Raw genomic sequence first — 23,183 nt, 5'->3', positions numbered from 1 at the left:
TACAGGTTTTTTGTGACCTTTTTCTTGACCTATCGCGATCTGCATGATATCAGTTGGTTATTATTTTTGTCATCGATCTACCGAGTGGGTTTCCTAGACTTCACTTATTAATCGGATGGTTAAATATTTATTGTTGTTTAGTGTCTCTAAATGAAACCTAGCCATTAAAAATCTTACATGTATGGGATTACACCTTTAGGATTTAATGTACAATTTCAGTCCTTTAAAGTTTAAAAGAGACAGAACAAAAAAGTAGAATTTTCTTGAAAAAGTGAAATTCAGAAAAGATTATTTTATAAAGGTAATTCTTGATAATTGTTATTTTTTAAATAGTTATAACATAGAATTCCAAACCTGTTTTAAAAACCAGACTATCGTAGTTTTTTGGATGTTTGAAAATTCGATATGACTTATTACTAAATAAAATTTTTTGATGTAAACAAGATTCAATTTTTCTCCATTATCACAAAATGTGAATCATGTACAATGAAGTTGTGATAACTTTTTGCTGTTTTATTCTACTCCTCTTTTTTGGAAGTATATTTATTGCAATTCATAGTTCACAATATCCTTATACCAGGGCTGGCATTTCTGATCTTGGGTGCCGATTTTCGTGTGTACGAAGAGTACAGTCAACAAGCTTAGCATAATAAGATGTACTGAATAGACAGCAGGCAAGTATTTTCCCAAGCGCATGGAATCTAGCGTCAGATTAAATTTTGTTATATACTTTCTTATTTTTGCTCTCTCCGACTTACTAAATTGCCATAGCGATTCACTCATATACATGTAAACGCCGACCCAAGGTTTCGCTTGCCAGCAGGGTATGCCTTGAATTATTAGAGAATGATGTTTGTGAGATTATGCTTTAGTATAATTTAGTATTTTTTGTTGTTTCTGTTGCTTCATTTCTTATTAAAGGCTAGCCAATGAAAAAACTTATTCAAGGCTGCTTTTTTTCACATTTCGTTAACGAGTACCTTTAACATGGTTAGCGTAATATCATTATCAATGATACAGACTATATATCAGCAACTCTAGGGGGTAGTCACAAAATATGTCTTGATCATAATGTGTGTCACATTATAAAGAAAATTTCATATCTCATACAGCAAAATAGTAGGGTTAGCTCTGACTGGCATTTTGTATTTTACTTGTTTTATTTACCATAATTAATTCGGTATATACTAAAAAGGAAATAGATTTACTGTCTTATTGATAAAAAGTACGATTTAATGCGGAGTATGTGTGACACTGTAATTTATGTATTTTTATAGGAATCGCTACTATTGTCTTTATTTAAGTAGCGACCTACATTCTCGAATAATTTATAGTGCCACAGTACTTGGCAAATTACGTGTTTATTCACAAAGCAAAGATATATTACCGACATTAACTATTTGCGAATCCTATTCTATTTGCAACTTTTGCCCTAAATATATATAAAAAGTAAATGATATATGTATATTATTAAATCACTAATCAAAATTAATTTGGATTTATTATTAAGATTAACTTCAATTATAAATAAACGTACAGACCTTTTAACGGCAATAAAATAAACAACTTGCTTAGAGGATCTAATTTTCATCAAATATGTTGTGAATAATTAATACTAAAAGCAAAATTATAACCTTTAATCTCCCTCTAATTGGGAAACCAACTAAAAAGGGATTTAATGTACAATTTCAGTGGTACCAAGTTTAAATGGATTCAGTGAGCAAAAAAGTAGAATTTTCTTCTTTGAAATTATTAAATTCTTTAATTTTAGAAAAATATATCTAGATAATAATTAATTTTTAGCCTAGAAGTCCAGACATATTTTTAATAATATAATACCAGGCCGTCGTAGTTATGATATGTTTTAATATTCAATATAATTAATATATCGTCCTGTTGCTGTCAAAAGTCACTAACTAACATTTTTCCGAACAACCAAATTCAATCATTAACTATGTTTTGAATCGGAGAATCGATGGCAAAAGTCATTAACTACGATTTCTGGCTATTTATGTTTTATTTTAATACCGAATAGTTACTAACTATAACATCTTTATGCAATGCAATTCTTCTTTAGATGCATTTTTCTCGGAAGTAATAAAAAGTAAGTTAGTGACTTTTGGCAGCAATGGGACGATATTAGAAATATTTATTCAAAAAGTAAAATTGCTTAAGTTAAATAGCAGCAAAAAAGTAAAACAAAAACCTTATGAACTAATGAAATGTTACTGAAATATTTATATGGTGTTACAGCACCATTGGCACACAGAACTAAAAATAAAAAAAAAAGAAATGTAAGTATAATGGTGGCTAATAAATTATCAACGTATATAGATAGAATATTCTCTTGTAAAATATTACTGTGTGTGTTCCCTGTAAAATTTGTTTGATCAAAGAATTGCATACACTACACAAATAATCACGAAGAGAAGGAGTTTTGATTTTATTTAAATTTACTGTCTATTTTTCATATAATTTTATCAAAGATGTAAAAGTATCTTTGTGGCATTATAGCATTATATTATATCTAACATTATTGTTTGCTGTTGTTCAATTATTAACATCTATAGTCTCTCCAAGCCGAGACTACTTGACAATGACAGTTGTTGTCGGTTATTTTATTTAAAAAGCACATTATATTTTAGGTCGCTTGGTGGTTGTGGTCTCTGTCGTAATATTAATATTAATTAATACTAATTATAGTAAAGAATGTTATTTTGTCATCTATTTGAAATACGATTTAGGTTGGAACAGTGAGGTACAATAGGAAATTACAAAAACTGTATTAGGATATCATTTGAGTAAGAAAAAAACAACTATGTACCGAAATGTGCGTCCAATAATTATTTAATTTGGGTATATTATAGTAAATTGCTGTTATTTGCTTTTATCATTTGTTACTTTTCTAATGACAAGTCAAAATAGACAAACAAGAATAAGACTCTACTTTTGATTTTGAATTCGACTGAAAATACAGAATTTTATTTTCAATATGAGCATAAGGTACAATTATATTTTGCATATACAGGGTTGTTCACCACATACGACACGGAGTATTGTAGCTAAACGATTAGATTTTCACAAATTGTAAGTTCGGGGTTCGTTGAAGGTCAATTAGAGCTACAATTTAAAAATATTTTTACAAGATACAGAGTGTCCCAAATAAGTAAAAAATATTATAGTTATATTTTTTTAAATGGAACACCCTCTATATTATTCTATTTTTGGATTCTACGATTGAAATAAAGGTAAATTTGATTAAGGTTTATCACACTTAAACCTTACCGTTTTTGAAATATTTTCAATTTTATGAAATTGCAGTAAAAATTTAAGGCTTTATTTCTCCAAGGGTATCAAAGTTTTTAATACTAAATATTTACTGAAGATTATTTATTGATCAGATATTGTGTTGCAATAATAAAAATTTTACTACCTTATACAGAGTGTCCAAAAATTTATATTAAATAATTACTAGCTTTAAACGGCAATAACTTGTTTAATTTAAATGGAACACCTTATATATTTTACGTAAATCAGATGCACAATGTTATTGTCTATCAAATTTTATTATACCATTTTTTACCCATCTCTTCAAGTTTTCGTAGAAAATGCATTTTTTTATAATTTAGGCCTCATTTATCACTATACCCATGGAATATTGACATTTCAGATTTTTTTATAGCACCATAATATGTACAAAATGTACAGGTGGTAAATATTGCAAGCCCATTGGCATACAAAATAAACTATTTAAATATTTATAAAAGAGTATACCAATTAAATATACCATCATTATTTCCTAACAAAAACACCAAAAATTAGTTAATTACATACTTATAAATTGTTTTAATTAAAACATTATTCTAAATGAATGTGGATTTGGCTCAGAAATCAATATAATAATAAGTCATAAAAATGAACGTGTGTTTTTATAAATAAACATTCGTTAATAAATGAAGTAAAATCTATAAGGTGTTGCTTTTTACCACACTGTCTAATACACACACAAAATTCAATTTTTTAGTATTTGGAGCAATTATTACTACAACGTAAACAGTCAAATAATGTAGTTTGAATACTGGGATCATATTAATCGGTCCTCTTTAACAAAAAATATTTAAACAGTTTTTTTATTTTTTAATTAAATAAGCGAACTAGATATATCGACAATATTAGTATCTGTACCCTTTGAAAATTTGTTATATCTTTAAAAATAAGCTAAAATGTCAATATTCCATGGGTATAGCGATAAATGAGGTCTAAATTATAAGAAAATGCATTTTCTATGAAAACTTGAAGAGGTGGGTAAAAAATGGAACAATACAATTTGATAGACAATTACATTGTGCATCTGATTCGCGTAAAATATATAGGGTGTTCTATTTAAATTAAACAAGTTATTGCCGTTTAAAGCTAGTAATTATTTAATATAAATTTTTGGACACTCTGTATAAGGTAGTAAAATTTTTATTATTGCAACACAATATCTGATCAATAAATAATCTTCAGTAAATATTTAGTATTAAAAACTTTGATACCCTTGGAGAAATAAAGCCTTAAATTTTTACTGCAATTTCATAAAATTGAAAATATTTCAAAAACGGTAAGGTTTAAGTGTGATAAACCTTAATCAAATTTACCTTTATTTCAATCGTAGAATCTAAAAATAGAATAATATACAGGGTGTTCTATTTAAAAAAATACAACTATAATATTTTTTACTTATTTGGGACACTCTGTATCTTGTAAAAATATTTTTAAATTGTAGCTCTAATAGTCCTTCAACGAACCCAAAACTTACAATTTGTAATAATCTAATCGTTTAGTTACAATACTCCGTGTCGTATGTGGTGAACAACCCTGTATTTATTCACAATTCCTTGTACTAATGTTTATTATTATATTATTAATATTAATCATTAATATTTATGATAGTATAGCACAAATGATTCATAACATATTCATCCTCTAAAGCTTAGATGTCTAGGCTAAACGTTGCTGTACCCCAAGATTCTTAGTATGTAGTACCATATAATACAATATAAAATATTAAGCTGTGGTAACAAACATAACGAAATAAAACTAGTATTTATAAAGTTAAACGACGAAGTTAAATGACCTGCTGTAGACAGCAATCACTCGGATGCAAAAAACGCAAAGGAAATTTTTTTCGTCAAATTTAATGTTATATTTTTCACATTTTTAGTCCTATTTTCATGATTTTAGTTGGTAGTAGGGTTTTTGCAAACTATATAATTATATTAACTTTAATTTGTAAACTCAGTTTTTTTTATAAATTTTAGTATTTGGCTTATATAAGGCTAATCGAAAGGTTGTTTTTTACCCTAACTATAAAATACCCTGAGCAATAATTTCGCTAACAAATTTCGCTAAAGCATTATTTTTCGGTCAGAACCTCCTGAGCATTTTGTTTTTTGGATCATGTCAATAAATGCCTTGGTTAATTTTTAAGAGCGAAATGTACTTACCACCTACAATTTGCAATTGTTTCAATTATCAATTCTTTTTGATGATATTTTTCAATATGACAAGGTGGCTTTGGTGATTATTGTGAACTATATACTACAACGAATTGCCCAGCATGTTCGACAGATCTGAACCATATGGAGCACATTTGAGAAATACTTGACAGGAGGTTTAGAAGTCGGGAAGCGACACTAGCTTCATTAAATGAACTTCGCTTGGTCCTTAAAGAGGAATGGGAAAACATAACGCAATGTGATATATGCAGCTTCATTAGCAGTATAAACGGACATCTACAGCTGTACAGGGTGAGTCAACGATAGAGTAAAGTCCATTATCTCATTTGTTTCAAGGTTTACAAAAAAATGTTTAATATAAAAGTTATAGGGATGGTTATACACATTTTAAAATTATTATAGTGTATACAAGGTGCTTCAAAAAAGTGTGGCGGCTATAACTTATGTTTTTTTAAATGCAACAACCTATTTTTTATTTTATTTTTAGATTCTGCGTAAAATTCCATAATTGTTTTATATATAATGTTATATACTTAAAATTAATAGTTTTTGTAATATTTCAATTTATTTAAACAAATGTTAAATTGCAGTGTGGTAAAAAATTGTCAGTGGTGTCATTGTTTCTGAAGTTGGAGTATCTATTAGTTAAAATTAATTAACTTTACTCAAATAAACTAAATCGCAGTAGTGAATTTCTTGGTGTATTTCTATATTATGAAAGATGACACTTGGGATTTTTCGTCAGCGCGAATAGCCACAGATTAGGGTAATACTGGATTACCTAATTGCTGAAGACTGCTGATATAGGAATTTTCTTCGACATACAGTAAAGTTTTTTCTCGTAGTAATTCTGGTTTATAAATCATTTGGTAAAGCCAATATTACTACTGCTGCGAAACCGTCCCATTACACGCTGAAGATGTTTTCTAGATAATATATATCTATTCTTATAGTAGTTAGCAAAATACTATATAATATCGTCCTATTGCTGCCAAAAGTCACTAACTAACATTTTTCCGAACAACCAAATTCAATCACTAACTATGTTTTGAAGTGGAGAATCGATTGCAAAAGTCATTAATTACGATTTCTGGCTATTTATGTTTTATTTTAATACCGAATAGTTACTAACTATAACATCTTTATGCAATGCAATTCATTTTTAGACGCATTTTTCTCGTAAGTAATAAAAAGTAAGTTAGTGACTTTTGGCAGCAATGGGACGATATATAGTACTGAACCAAAAAATGTGGTTTTCTGGGCTTGTCCGTGTATATCAGTAACATTGACTAGTTCATTTCAAGAAAATCTGTAACTATTATCTCTACCATTTATACTCATTACAACAAATTTAACTGAAATTCAAATTTTGTTCTTAACTTGCTTAACAGACATGAAATTGTAATAATTAGTACTTTTTATCATGGCGACTATGATGTTATAGCACAATTGTATTAAAAATATGGGTAAAGATAGAAAAAATTGGAATAAATCGCAAACTAATAAAAATAGGTATATAACATACTTAATAAAAGTTGAAGAGTTTTGTAAAATCTATCAGAAAAAATAATAATATATAGGGTGTACCATTTAAAAAAATTGAAATTTCTTGATTTTAAGTAGTTGAAATTCATAAATATATTTTGAACACCCTGTAACATCTAACTAAAATATCTTTACATAGGTCTTTTCCTGTATCTCTATAAAATTCTCCTACCAAATGTTAGTTGTCTAACTTCAGAATCAATGCCATCAATGACAATTTTTTATCACACTGCAATCTAACATTTGTTTAAACAAATTGAAATATAACAAAAACTATTAACTTTAGGTATATAACATTATTATAAAAAAGTTATGAAATTTTACGCAGAATGTAAAAATAAAATAAAAATGGGGTGTTGCATTTAAAAAAATATATGTTATATTCGCCACACTTTTTTGAAGCACCCGGTATACTGTATAATAATTTTAAAATGTGTATCTGAACCATCTCTACAACTGTTACATTTAATATTTTTTTGTAAACCTCGAAACAAATGAGATAATGGACTTTACTTTATCGTTGACTCACCCTGTACAGGCAGTTATAGCAGCCAATGGAGGCAATACAAAGTATTAGGGTATTTGTTACAATTTTTTTCTGTTTGTATACTTGATGATTACATATGTTTTCTTTAATATCAGGACTGTATTGTTGCTCTTTAACATTTTTTTAACCTAGTGTATAGTATCCAATGATATATTACAATGGTCACCAAAGCCACCTCGTCGTATTGAAAAATAACATCAAAAAGTAATGATGATTGAAAAAAGTGCGAGTCGGACTCGTGCACGAAGGGTTCCGTACCTTTCATTATCTATACAACATTAGACACTATATTATTATAAACTTTTTTGCGATTTAGTTGAAAATTTGAATGCGCGTATAAGTAATTAAAAAAATGAAGAAACACATTACTAAAAATTGTATTAATCAATAATAAATATGTAAAAAGTAAAAATAAATATGTAAAAATTTAAAAAAAACATTAAAAAAAGTCGCCTTGACTAGGATTCGAACCTGCCTTACTACGGCTCCAACGTCATAGCAGCGTAAAGCCCAAACGCTTTACCCACGCGGCCACCGAGGACTTGAAAGATTCTATGTAAAATTCTTACTTAAAAGATAATGTTTAGTGAAAGTACTTTTTTATTTATAAATATTTATTTAATTCTGTTTTTAGTATTTGTTCTTATAGCGGCAACATAGATACATTATCTGTAAATATTTCCACTGTCTGGCTATAACGGTTCATAAGATAGACCTTTGTGACGGACGGACGGACAGCGAAGTCTAAAGGAGGGCGCGCACTGCATCGGATCGGACCGACCAGCAAAAGCGACTGCGACCATCGTACATATAGACAGCGCCGGCGTCCACTAAAACATTTCGGCCTGTAGAGGCCAGATTCCTACCTCTACCTATCTACGATAGTGGAGTCACCGCCTTCGCCGTTTCTCGCCGGACTGGTACCGATTCAGTGCGCGTACACCTTTAGTAATAGCCTTGTATATGGATTTTTAAATTAGCTCAACCTAAGACGTTTATGGATGTAAAGCACCAGATGGCGGGGTCTTTTACTACAGAAAAATATTTTTTGTTACTCTGAATTTTGAAGAGACCAATAAAAACAGAGAAAATAAAAATCGATAATTTTCGGACAATTGGTTGCTAATCGACCAGATACTTTTTATCTATTAGATATGCTATAAAAGCTGGTAATTATACAATTTGACCAGGGCTGCGGACCATTGTAAATACCCGACAAATTCCGCAAGGCCGACGAGGCCGATGCTTTTCACTGATAAGAAAAAAAAATGTTTGTTTAGATAATTTTCGAGATATTTTTTTTTCTGAATGCACATTTTTAAAGTATTTTATATTCTTTGTCCGCTTGATCTATTATACTGGTCGCACCTATCGAAGTTCTGTTTCTTCTAGTTTTAAAAAATGTTTTCTTATTTCTTTGTAGTAGTTGTAGTGTAAAATTAGATTAATTTTATTAAGTTTAATTATAATGTTTAGTGTAGAATACCACAAATAGTTTAGTAGTGTTTTTATAGTTTATTATTTTGTAGTTAAGTAGTAGGTGAAGGGAAAATTTGGTTATTTTTTTCTTTTTGTTTGATTAATTAGTAAGTTTGATAATTTTTTCAGTGTAGAATACAAGAAGTAGTTGTGTAGTGTTTTTATAAGAGATTATATTAGTTTATTTTGTAGATGAGTAGTAGGTGAAGGTATTTGGGTATTTATTATTTTTGTTTTTCTTCTAATTGTAGTAATTCTATTAATTATTGTGATAGATACACTATATCTTCCTTCAACTTCGTTGAAAAGTGCATTATCATATAATTTTGGTTTTCTGGTAGTAGAATATACGAAAAAAAACCTGATCAAATTTATTTTAAATTAAATTAATCGAGTCTTATTAATCAAATTAATCTAGTCAAATAATAATAATAGTTAGTTTCTAAATACTACACAGGGTGAGTTTCCTACGATGTTCTCTATGGGTATCTCGGAAACTACTGGAGACTGAAGATAGAGAGGCGGTTAAATGGAGAAAGAATTGCAGTGTTGTGGGGTCATAAATATGGCGCCTTTCGGATTTTTCGAAGAAGTTCAAGGCTTACTAGATATTTCGAAAAAAACAAATTTCGGCTATTTTAAAACTTTTGTCTCTAATTCCATTATAATCTACCGTATGATCGAATAAAAACGGCGTCAACGATGTCTATGAAATGAAGATCACTGTCATTTTATATGTAAAATTATATGGGAAATATCATCGATCGTTATTTCATAGCCATCGCTGACGCCGTTTTTATTCGATCATATGGTATTTTAGACAAAAAGTTTTCACATAAATGTTGTAGATAATCACATACCTAATGAGTTTCTGTTTTCTGTTTTTTTTTTTCTAAAGCCTGTCAAGTTATAGCCAATTCTTTTCTTTCTTGGCTAATTTCCATACCAATAATACCATACCAATTAGTTGGCATCAAGAATGTAAAAAGTTTTATGTTTTCAAAAAAAATATCGTAAAATTCGTAAAGGACTCAATTTAGAATAAAATAATCTAAGAATGAAATGATTCTTTTATACCTGCATTAAATCAAATTAAAATAGGTATGTGAACTTTTTTTAAATATTAATTAATAGCCATTAGCATTATTATAAATTATTATATAAATAATGTACCAACATATTGAAATAATAATTTCTTTGTTAATACGGTTTAGAATTCTTAAAATAACAGGCAAAAATAATCCACAATTTACAATAAAATAAAAGTTTTGTTTAAATTTCTTAATCAGCTGATCACTATTAAAGTTCGCAGAAACCGGGGGCTATATTATTACAGTACTCTGAGGAAAATAACGAAAATAATCGATATTTTTGACTCCGCCCCGAAAGGTTCACGATTTGTTCTCCAGATGGCAGCACATTTTGTCTAGTCGGTTGAACAACTTTAAGAATATATACAAGGGTAATAGGGGGTTCCCATTTTTACCCTTTGGGTACGGAACCCTAAAAATTACAAATTCTTGGTGGCAAGTTCATTTCGCTCTTAAAAATTAACCAAGGCATGTGTTGTCACGAGACATAAAAAACAGAGACAAAATGCTCAAGAGAGATGATACTGACAGAAAAACAATGTTTTAAGATTGCTCACAAAATTATTGCACAGAGTTTTAAAGTTAAGGCAAAAACAACCATTCGATAAATCGTGTATAATACAGCCCAATACATCCTGTATAATAAAGCCCAATACTAAAGTTTATAAAGAACTGAATTTATGATTCAGTTTCAATTTTTAATTGTGCATCTGAGTGTAATCTTTGAAATATATAATATAAAAAAGTTGCACTGCAAAGTTAAAATAATTTAAAATATAAACAAACACTACGGTGAGTTTTATAAAATCATATTTGCACTTGACAAATACTATCTGTATCTATAAACGTATGAAAACTAAAAACTAGTCATAAGCTTTGTTAATTGGGAGCCAGATCTAGAAAAGTAGCTATCAATATTGACATACTATACATCTAAAATCAGTTTTAGGATAAGTTAGTTTCAATTATTAACAGGTAACATTCGATATTATACATCTAAAGTATCATGCAAATGAGTTTGAAATACCTTGATGGGCACAATATCTGTGCAATACATTGAATAGGTATAGGATGGGTTGGTAGTGGGGCCCATCGACGTCGTCATGTGCCTCGTCTGGTCGATCTCCCAGGGCTGGTGGAACGAGCGGAACGTACTGTGCACCTGAGGGGGCGCTCCGGGCGAGGGGAGGTCCATGGGTACGTGTACCAACACGTCCTTACATACATAAACATGCAGCGTAAGCAATAGGTCAGGTTGGTTCGGCAGTTTTGTCAACATCTTTCTTATTTTACACTTTCGAGTAATGTTAATGATTTTTTTTCTACGGCCCAAGTGTTTTATTTATTTGTCATTTAAAGTAGGTACTTTTATATGATAAAGGGTTTTATAATGATCAGAGGTTTGTTGGGATCTTCATTTCAATTGGTCAAAGTTTTGTTTTGTCTGTTTTAGATTCGCTAAATTAATGTCTGTATAATCTACGAAATAATATATGACAGTAACAGTTATTTTAGTATTTTCTGTCATTCTTGAAAGTCGATATATTTTCTGGTGGGTGTGAATACGATTAAGTTTCTTTATAGTTTTCTAGTATAGCAACACTTCTATATATTTCTTTATGGTGTCTCGTAACGATAATACACGAAAACACATGAATTTAACAGTAAAGAAGTTCATGTGAAATACTAAAGTTTTTTTAATGTCTCTTTAGAAACTATAGCTTGCTCTATGTGAGATAGGATGATTTCGCCAGATGACACCCAAAAAATGGCAGAAAAAAAAACACGTTTGACTTGAAATGACAGCCAACAACTGTCATTGTCACAATTCTATCGCTAGACAGACTGTACAGGGTGGGTCAAATTCGACGCTTTTAAATGGAAACACCCTTTTCTATAGGAGATAGACGAAAACTAATATCGGTGTCTGGAGGTCAATTTTCATCAAAAACATGATGGTGAAAACCGCACATCAATATCTGTTACCGTTTCGGAATTACGGGGTGTTTTTCAAAAATGTGCATTTTTAACAAATCGCTGTAACTTTTTGGCTATGGAAAATTTCGTATTTCTATGAAAACATTTCCAAAACACCTTTTTACGTAGAATTTAATGGTTTAAGTATAATTTTTTTAAAATTAATAATTTAAGAGTTATCAACAGAAAAATTGATTTTTTATTTGGGACACCCTCTATATTTTTAATTAACTGAAAAGAATTTAAAATTACCTTTCCAAAAATATAGCACACTTGATATTTTGTTATAATCACCTTCGAAATACAGAATTTTTAAAAGTTCGCCACTTTTAACTAGTAGGCTTTGGACCCCTTATTGATGATATGCCCTTAATGGAACTGGAAAACATATTTTTCCAGCAAGACGACGCACCGCCTAAGAACCCTGAAGTTGTCAGCAAATTTTTGCAGCCAATTTCAAGAATAATTGAATAGCTAACCAAGATCCCAGCCGTTGGCCGTCTGACTATATTTGCGGAAGAATAAAGGTTCCTTATTCTTCCATATAATCTACACAAGAATTAGAAATACTTAGGAGTTATGAGAGGGTATCTTTGACCCCCACTGAGTTAATGAATTCCGCGAGAAATGTTTAAAAACTGCCCCGTCTGTCCATAACAGAAGACGGTCGATATGTCGAACACCTGTAGCAAAATCTCATGTCTTGGTTTGCTATATTTTTATTGTTATTAGATATAGTTTAAATGTGTTGATGTTGGTTAAATATATTTTAAATTGTTATAAAACTCTGTATCTCTCATAGCAAATATTATTTTCCTTTTAATTGATGCTCACAGCTAGACTTTTTTTGCATTACAGCCGGTGCCGTTCAAAGCCTACTTATTTAAAGCGGGCGAATTTTTATATACTCTATATCTCGAAGAGGAATCGAGCAAAATATCAAGTGTGTTATATTTTTGGAAAGGTAATTTTAAATTCTCTTCAATAAATTAAAAATATACAGGGTGTCCCATATAAAAAATCAAATTTTCTGTTGATAATTCTTAAATTATTAATTAAAAAAAAATTATACTTAAACCGTTAAATTCTGCGTAAAAAAATGCTTTGGAAATGTTTTCATAAAAATACAAAATTTTCCATAGCAAAAAAGTTACCGCGATTTGTTAAAAATGCATATTTTTGAAAAACACCCCGTAACTCCGAAACAGTAACAGATATCGATATGCGGTTTTTACCATCATATTTTTGACAAAAATTAAGTTCCAAACATCGATATTAGTTTTTGTCTATCTCCTATAGAAAACGGTGTTTCCATTTAAAAGCGTCGAATTTGACCCACCCAGTACAAGGTGTCCCATTTTGGTTGAAATCAGACGATATCTCCGCTATTAGTGAAGATAGAAGAGTGTGGTTTGCACAAACCTGTTCCACTTTTTTCTCCAACGGAAAATGCTGTAAACCAAATTTTCATAGCCCTCTTCGTTTCTGAGCCACAGGGTCTTTTTAAAAATTTAGCAATTTGGGACACACCTCGTATCTCTGTTATCGTGAAAGGTATCGAGAAGGTGAAAACTCTTTATTGTAGAACTTATAACGCAGAGTAGAGTGGCGTAATCTATTAATCTACGAAAAGAATATTTTTGAAAATATGAACTAAAGTTATGTTTTCTTAAATGGAACACCCCGTATATTTATAAATTATATGATCGGGCTTGCTATAAGCTTCTTAAAACTATATATGACTCAATATTTAGTTTCACTATTTACTACAATATTTAAAAGTTTTCATTAAAACATCATTATTAGTAGTAGTAGGCCATGATTGATAATAAAAGAAACTCAAGAATTATTAAAAATATACTGCCATCTATCTCTTGGTATAATTTTTGAGCCACTAATAAATTCTTTATTTATCAGGGAAACTAACTCTCTTACACTTAACTCTCTACCTCTATTTGTAAATCTTGGAAGCTATCGTACCGGAACTTTTAGATACTCCTTTAGCTAATTTACATGAAATATACTTATATACGACTTTGAAAATATTCGAGTTTTGTTAAATGGCTATTTCCCAAATCTATGAATTGAGACCAATATGGACCCATACGATGCCACCCTGATCTCTGGATTTGTCCGTTCTCGATTTCTGTATTTAGGGATTTTTGAAATATGAAATACATCGTGGCAACTACAACAATGCCTAAGACCTGGAAAATGCTATCAGGCAAGCTTTAAGATATTTGCAAACCCATCCCGTTATAAAAAATTGGAGCGGGGAGACACGTATAGCCGCCCATACTAAAATATGTTAATAATAAATTATCTCAAAAACTGCGACGTTGACTGATTTTGATGTTATTACAAATTTTGTTGCAAATATTATTCCTAATCTTAAATTGAAAACCGCGTTTCGCTAGCTACTGTAATTTTGGAGTTACGATTTTTTAAAAATTTTAACCCCCACCCATACCCCCATACCAACTCCCCACCCCCACCAAAAACTAATGGCCAGATTCTAGGGTGCCACAGTATTTTTGTGCCAAATTTGATTAAAATCGGTTTAGCGGTTTTTGAGTTATCGTGTTACAGACGGACAGACAGACAGACACCATGAAAATATTTTGTATTTAGGTCAGTTATGACCCAAATAACTAATTTTGAGTGAAATTAAAAGAACTTTTTAGCCGACCATACCAATAGGTATGGGTAGGCTATTAAGATCGGCAAAAAAGTTTTTTTTAATTTCACTCAAAATGAGTTATTTGGGTTATAAATGACCTAAATACAAAATATTTTCATGGTGTCTGTCTGTCTGTCCGTCTGTGTCCGTCTCTCTACCTCTATTTTCTTTTTATTTTTCTATTTTAAGTTCTTCTAAAACAAGAAGAACTCAAAAACCGCTGAACCGATTTTAACAAAATTTGGCACAAAAATACTGTGGCACCCGAGAATCTGGCCATTAGTTTTTGGTGCGGCTGGGGGGGTTGGTAAGGGGTATGGGAGGGGGTTAAAAATTTAAAAAAATCGTAACTCCAATATTACAGTAGCTAGCGAAACGCGGTTTTCAAATTAAGATTAGGAATAATATTTGCAACAAAATTTGTAATAACATCAAAATCAGTCAAAGTCGCAGTTTTTGAGATGTTAACATATTTTAGTATGTGCGGCTATACGTGCCTCACTGTTCGGTTTTTATATGATTCAAAATAAAAAATATATAAATTTTAAAATTAGTAATTTTTTAATGGCCATAATGCGTTCTTTCAAAATCATCGAACAACTAAATCATTTCCATTGATCCAGTGACGTACCGTGACTTTGAATTTTGAGACCAAAAACTGACAAATAATTTGTCAAAAAAATCATTTTACAGCTATATGTTTTATTTTGCATAAAAATGTTAACTAATAAGTTAGAATAATTATATTTCTTCCCTAACTAAGTGGTTTTATCGCTAAATTTATCTAAAGCTAAGTACAACACAAATCTTAAATACGTGGACTATTATAACAACAAATACATCGTAAAAGACTATTTTTGTAGCATTCTGAACGAGGATTCAAGTTAAACTTTTTAGAAAATAATTTAAAGGAAAAATGAACCTGCTCAGATGCTTGTTCCGAGTAAAATCCTAGAGCTCTATGATTTGCTTTTATAAACTCTGGCTCATGATGCAGAATTGCATGAATCTTTGGAGTTATCTTAATACCTAAGTTGAGTATTTCCAATCTAAATTGTTCGATGTCATGTTCAAAATGTTTGTTTAGTGCTTGACCAAAACAACTCGAAACTACTTGATTGAATGCAGAAAACACTGCAATATATTTATTTCCTAAAAAAAAGATATTTAGGTTTTTGCTTGTCAAAACTTTGAATAGGATTCTTTACCGGGCGATATCGTCTTCAAAATATCCACTTTCTTTAAAAGTTGTCTGGCGTTATTTCCGTTACATTTTCCATAATGATCTAGTTTCAATCCCGCTTTTTTTATCCATTCTGTTACAATATTGGTATTCTCCAATTCAAGACAATCAAAAGTTTTGAACCACACCTAACAAAGGTGAAGCTCAGGAGGGGGGATATACTTTAAGACAGGTGTTTCTTCGTCGCCAATGATTAAAGGTATGTTTATACATTTTTCTAAAAAATAATTGCCCTTTTTTATATGGTTCATCGAACAACAGTTTAAAAAATACAAAAAAAATATTTCAAACAAAAACGCTTACTAAAATCTTTGGCTTTTGTTATATTTCCTCCAGATTGTTGCCATAAATTTGTATTTTATTTATTTCCGTTTCCTTTACATTTACATCACACCATGGGCAAGTATGAGTGGATGAATTTGACTGAAGACCAAGGAGAATCATAATAGGCTTAAAGTCAGCGGCAAAAGGATAGGAACAAATTCCACATATGGACTGCAGATCTAACGTCTCAAAGAGGCTTTTAATGTTAGCATAAGATTCAGACAACTTTGGTTCTAAGCCAATTATGAATAGTTTATTAATTCCAGCACTTTTACATTTCTTGAAATATTCGGGATCATTTTGAGGGAGCACATTCAGACAAACTTTAAGTGATCCACCACCACTATCAATGCCAATTTTTAGATGAAAATCTTCAGGTAATTCTCTAATTTCCAAAATATATGATAGAAGACCAGATAAATCTGAGCAGTAGACAAAAATTAATATTAACTGAGTTAACATTTTTCCTTTAAATTATTTTCTAAAATGTTTAACTTGAATTCTAGTTCAGAATGCTACCAAAATAGTCTTTTACGATGTACCTATTTGTTGTTATAATAGTCCACGTATTTAAGATTGGTGTTGTACTTAGCTTTAGTTAAATTTAGCGATAAAACCACTTAGGTAGGGAAGAATTATAATTATTCTAACTTATTAGTTAACATTTTTATGCAAAATAAAACATATAGCTGTAATATCATTTTTTTGACAAATTATTGCTTCAGTTTTTGGTCTCAAAATTCAAAGTCACGGTACGTCACTGGATTTATGGAAATGATTTAGTTGTTCGATGATTTTGAAAGAACGCCATTATGGCCATTAAAAAAATACTAATTTTACAATTTATATATTTTTTATTTTGAATCATATACAAACCGAACAGTGGCCTACCAGGCGCCAGTTTTTTTTTGCCGATCTTAATAGCCTAACATACCTGTTGGTATGGTATGTATTCTTGGCGTATGTATGACTATTTTAGTAAATACCACGACGCCATTGCGTATTTTACATAAAGTTCTACAAGAATCAGTTTCACCTTCTCGATACCTTTCGCAATAACAGAGATACGGGGGGTGTCCCAAATTGCAAAATTTTCAAAAAGACCCTGTAGCTCAGAAACGAAGAGAGCTATGAAAATTTTGTTTACAGCATCTTCCGTTTGACAGAAATGTGGAACAGGTTTGTGCAAACCGCATCATTATTAAAAAACATTTATCATAATACCATACGATCGAAAAAAAAATGCGTCAAAGACGGCTGAGAAATGATAATCAATGACAATTTTAGCGAGGTCCAGCCTACTGAAGCCTACTAATGGCGCTTACTGCAAGTTGGCTTAAGAAGGTGCTAATTTATTTTTATAATGAGTAAACATTATTTTTAAATGGTGTACCTAGTTTAAAATTCGAGGAGAAATATTTTTTAGAAAATAGATTTGTGGTGTCTGGAAACGTTCTATGCTTTTTAAATCTTTCTATAATTTAGAGATTGGCCTGGCCAAAATTGTCATCAATTTTATTTCGTTGTTACATTCACAAACATGGGGTCGCAGAAAAAATATAAAATCAAAAATATAAATTAATCTGTTGATGTTTATAGTACACTGAATGATTCGAATGACAAAACCGATAGATACAGCAATAAATTAATGTATGCATTAAGAGATGGTTAATGGTTAGTAGAAGCGTACAATAAAATAAATCGAAGCTACAATAAAAGATGTTGGCATCACTGAATGCGTGACAGATAGAAACGAGGAGTGTGAACAGCTTGCTGGCCATCTATTTGGACAGGGTGCAACGTAAATGCATGAAACTGACGTTTCACATCTCGTTTCCGTTTTGAACAGTAAAAATTAGTGGAAATGGTACGCCATTATGCAGCCCAATTATTTTTAGTCGTTACGATAACATTACAGATGTGGTTAAATTAATAAAATAATCGGTAAAATAATCGATGATAATGATACGGTTACTTTGAACATGTTTGCTAGGGAGTGTGTTAGAAAATAAAAAAAAAAAATAAAAAAACTAATGTAGGTAGTGTGATTTGTGTAGCAAATTAACCGAAACAACTAGAGGTTCGGATGCTGGATGTGAAACATCTATTCTAACGGCAAAGTCGATGTTTCTAATCATCTAAACGATCTAAGACTCGTGAACAGAATGAAAACATGCTCAAAGTAAAAGAAAGATTTTTAAGCCTTAGTTCATAGACCTGAAATATATCATAATTCGATACAATTTAGTGTTGCCAGATATGTACAGTATATGAAACTATCTCATCTAAAATCGTTAGATTCCTCTAGGATTTTTACACTCGAATTTAAAAATAATTATCAACATATAGGATAATAAGTCTAAATTGTAGAAAGTTACTCTGTAGAAACTACTGATGTAGTTTCCATAACATTTAATATAGAATTTTTGTCTTACGATGATGCCTCTTGTTTAAACACATTTTCAATATAATACGACTCTGAAATATTTGAAACTCACTGAAAAATCTTTAGATTTAAATTCCCTGTAAAATTTGACGAATTTTTATGTCAAACACGCTATATCTAAAATTTACTTAAACTTCAAAGTTAAGGACAATGCACACTATCCGTTCCGTTTCCCTTTCGTTCCATATCCTTTCCTTCCATACATTTTTTTGGTGGACGGACTGAAGCGTATCGGTCAAGTTCTTATATTTGTACCAGCTCTGTGAAAATTTTTCTGATATTTATTTATTCTTTCGACTCTTAATTAAATCAATTATCATTTTCAAAAGATACAAATTTTTAAAATAAAACTTTCGTAATGATATAAATTGTCCAATAAAAAGTATAGAACTGATACGGAACGGAAGCTTACGTATAGCGTCAATACAATAAAAATACGGAACGAATATGGAATGGAAACGGAAGGTATAGTGAGAATCAACCTTTAATCTCTTCAAAAATGTCCAGTGGGTATTTCGCCAATTACATTGTAAGAAAATCTACAAAATAAAATAGTTATTTTTAAAAATAATCAAGAACAAATAGGTTAATAATTAATTAGGATTATTTAAAAAGGGTCGATTTTCGCAAATCTAAGATTTGTCAGCATTCATGGGATACAGGGCATAGAGTAGATTTGAACAACGCAAAAATTATTATGAAAAAAGTGATAGCCTCTAAACGAAAAATAAGGCATTTTTAATACAGTTTGATATAAATAACAGCGCTTTCAGATGGAGCGGAGCGTTCGCGCGGACCGTCCGTGCTGTTTTTGTGCTGCTTGTTTTTTCAAGATAGCCGTCAGACGAAATCATCCGGACGGAGCATACGCGACCCATGTAAAATTGTTCATTTAAACCAAAGTTTAAACTCATGGCACTCGCTGACGCTCCGCTCCATCTGAAAGCGATGTAAACGTATTGTTCAGGCATCTGTAGACGTTAGTAATATATGGCTGCCGCTTTAAAGCGGCCCATACATTATCAAACAAATTGCGCAACACAGGCTGTTGCGCAACGAGTTGCCAATGTATGTTAACGTTTGATGCGTTGCGCAATTGTTTGATAAGTCTCAAGAATGTTTGAATTCTTTTGTGCAACAGGACTCTGCGCAACGCGGTTTGTAGTGTATGTGTGTGTTGAGCTTCGTTGTGCAATATTTTAGTTCTTTCATCCAAATTCTATGATTTCTTTTTCGTTTTTTGGTATCATCGACATCATTTAGGGTATATATTATAATAATTGACGTAATGGCAATTGAGGACATGATTGTTTCTCGAACAATGCACAATTTTTAATAAAAAGTTTGATCAAAATTTTACCAAGTGCATGGGTAATGCATTTGTGCAACAATGTATGGGCCGCTGAATCAGTTGTGCAACGCAACGTTGCGCATCGCTTTGTTGCGCAATTTGCTTGATAATGTATGGGCCGCGTAAGAACATGTAATATTATAAGATATTAAGGTACAATAAGAGACCAAAAGGTATAAAGGGCGTGAAATGAATTGAAAAATTACCATCCCAATTATTAAAAATATAATTATATAATATTATCTAAACAAACCTGGCAACACATTTTTAGGATTATACTATTCTACGTTTCAGTAGTTCTTCACTTCAAAAAAATTTCATTGCCCTAGATTATACTATAATAATTTTGAGATATAGTAAGTGATAACTATATAGAGCAGTTTTATAGACGCTATAGGTTTATTATACCATAGCACATGAATCAACTTTAAAAATGAATATGGTAGACTATGGTTCAGTATTGAAACTAAAAGAATTTCGGACTTCCGTTGTCTTCATTTATTTTTTGATTAACACAACGTTTCGGTGAGATGGATTACTGACCATTATCAGGTATAAACTAAACTAGTTGGAAATTGGTATAAGTATTATACTTCAAAATAAGCACCAATATCATGAAAAAATTCAGAATGGACACTACTGAAACATAAAGACTTTTCATAAGGCTTAAAAACTTGAACGAATGAAAAAATGGAACCGAGAAAATAAAACATAGTGAGGGGGACATCTAACAAATTTTAAAACTATAAAGCCGCACTCACTTGTGTCGAATAGATCCTGTTGGATTCCGAGTTGATCCTTTTGCCCGCCTTGATATCTTTGATCCGCTTGATCGCCAGCATGATCTTCTTTTGGTGGCCCAATTTAACTATGCCGAACTCTTCCAAGTCTTCCCAGGTCAGTTGAGCGACATCATCGATTGTCTGGTACCCTTGCTCGATGAAAGCGGAGAGGTATTCGTCCAAACGGAGAAGATTTAACCATTCTTCTAATGAGCCCTATAGTACAAAGAAAGTATTATTTCTATACAGTATCATCTGCTGATAATGCTCATGATTAATGGTTAACACATCAGTTTTAATTATCTGCTGATGATGCTAATATGTCTAGCAAAACGCGCGTCCAGTGTTAAAGTGTTTTGGGATACTGGGGCGAACTTGTGTTTTATTTTGTTTAAGTATTTAATAAATGTTGAAATAAAAATCCACCGCAAAATATGGATTTTGAAGGTTCTTGGAAGGATTATATATTATAGAAGTTGATAGAGGTTGTTTTTGACACATTTTCGTGTGTTAAATTCAGGTTAACTATTAATTATACAGGGTCGTTGTTCTCAAAGATATGAAAAAGGTTTTATCGGTATAATAATAAATAACGCTTTATTGTGCAAAAGGCCAAAATAGCTTCATTGACAAAGCATTTACAAAACAAACAATATACAAATAATAAAAATATACAAATAATAAAAAATAATTATACAATTCAAAAAAATTAAGTCATTTAAATTACAAGTATAACATAATGGACAATTGCAGAACACAACAAGGCGTATCAATAAAATTTTACAATAGGAAAATTGTAAATGGATATAATTTTAAGAGCTACAAAATATTTAATACTCGACCTTTGACCAGTTATGAGATGATCAAAATTTTAAAATTCAAAATTGTTCATGATTAAACATCAACAAAAAAGTCGTTTACCGCATATAGGGCTCTCTCCAGCAAGTATATGATTTCAGAACTTTGCGAAATGCGGAAAAGAATGAAAGCGACTTGATATTCAAAGGCAGATGATTGTACATTTTTTTGGCATTGTACAGTATTGAGCCTTTAACTAGTTCTGAGCTCGGGGTTGGCAGATAAAGATCGTGCTCCGCATTCCTAAGTGGATAGTTGTGAGATGGCCTTTCGGGAATAGCAGATATGTGCTTGCGGATTAAGGAAACGGATTCAAAAATGAATAAAGAAGAAAGAGTCAGTATTTTGAAATTTTTAAAGAAATTCTGGCAGTGAGTTCTACTGTTCAGGCCCAATAAATATCGAACTGCTCTCTTTTGAAGTTTGAAAATACGACCAAATTTTATTGCACAGCAAGTACCCCAGAATAGAAGAGCATAACGAAGATGTGACTCAAAAAGGGAATAATAAGCTATTCTAGAGGTTGATAAGTTAAGTTCCTTAGAAACTGATCTTAGCGCGAAACAGGCAGCGCTTAGTTTCTTGAGGGACACCATATTCTATAGGCTTACAAGAAGACATAGACGTAACAATCCTCACAAGCTGTCTTCTGTTGCCAAGATGACTTAAGCCATTCGAGCGGCACTCCCCTGAATCCATAGTATTGCAATTTGTTAATTAAGATATTTTGATTTACACAGTCGAAAGCCTTAGAGAAATCATATTATCATTATATTCTAAACATTGTTACATTGTTTTAGAGTTTTTTTACAATCTTATTCTTATTGATCTTCCTTTAAAAAGAAAACTGCAGGTATCCAAACCCTCAGTACCAAGATTGTATGTGTTGCCTAAAATTCATAAGCCAGATAAATCTATGAGCCCAATTGTTTCATCTGTAGGTTCTGTAGAATTTATAATTTGGCAAAATGGTTATCAAGGTAGTTCATAACGCACTCATAAATTCTAATCTAAATCTATCCAAGATATTCAGCAAAAACAATAGATTTGAAAAAATCAACTCACAGGAATAAACTCCGGCAAGTTGTCAGGTAAATTCAACTGGGCAATTTCGGCTTTTAACTTCTTCCGATGATTTGGTTTCTTAATTCCAATAGCTGTGAGATCTTCTGGAGTCATTCTGCCGATGGTCGGTAAGTCATAACCCGCCGACACAAACAATGGGTAGTATTCTTCGAATTGCAAGTCTACCAGCCACGAGTGAATGATATCTTGGTCCTAAAAATAAGAATTAGATTGAAAAAAAAAACTTAAATAATTTAAGTTGTATCATTAATAAAACAATATACATTCGGTGTA

General features: G+C 31.0%; 1 protein-coding gene across 1 annotated transcript in view; it reads right to left on the bottom strand.

The window, feature by feature from the left end:
* The window catches only part of LOC115883832 (caskin-1-like), a 111,437-nt gene that overhangs the window by 8,205 nt on the left and 80,049 nt on the right, over nt 1-23,183 (bottom strand). The window contains 3 exon segments of the mRNA XM_030902239.1: nt 11,191-11,379; nt 20,946-21,182; nt 22,890-23,102. Coding sequence (XP_030758099.1) covers nt 11,191-11,379; nt 20,946-21,182; nt 22,890-23,102 — 639 coding nt within the window.

The sequence above is a fragment of the Sitophilus oryzae genome, unplaced genomic scaffold, assembly GCF_002938485.1.
Source record: "Sitophilus oryzae breed Bouriz unplaced genomic scaffold, Soryzae_2.0 scaffold_1_pilon_pilon, whole genome shotgun sequence".
NCBI lineage: Eukaryota > Metazoa > Arthropoda > Insecta > Coleoptera > Curculionidae > Sitophilus > Sitophilus oryzae.
The sequence above is the reverse complement of the archived record's forward strand: the minus strand, read 5'-3'. Positions and strand labels throughout refer to the sequence as shown.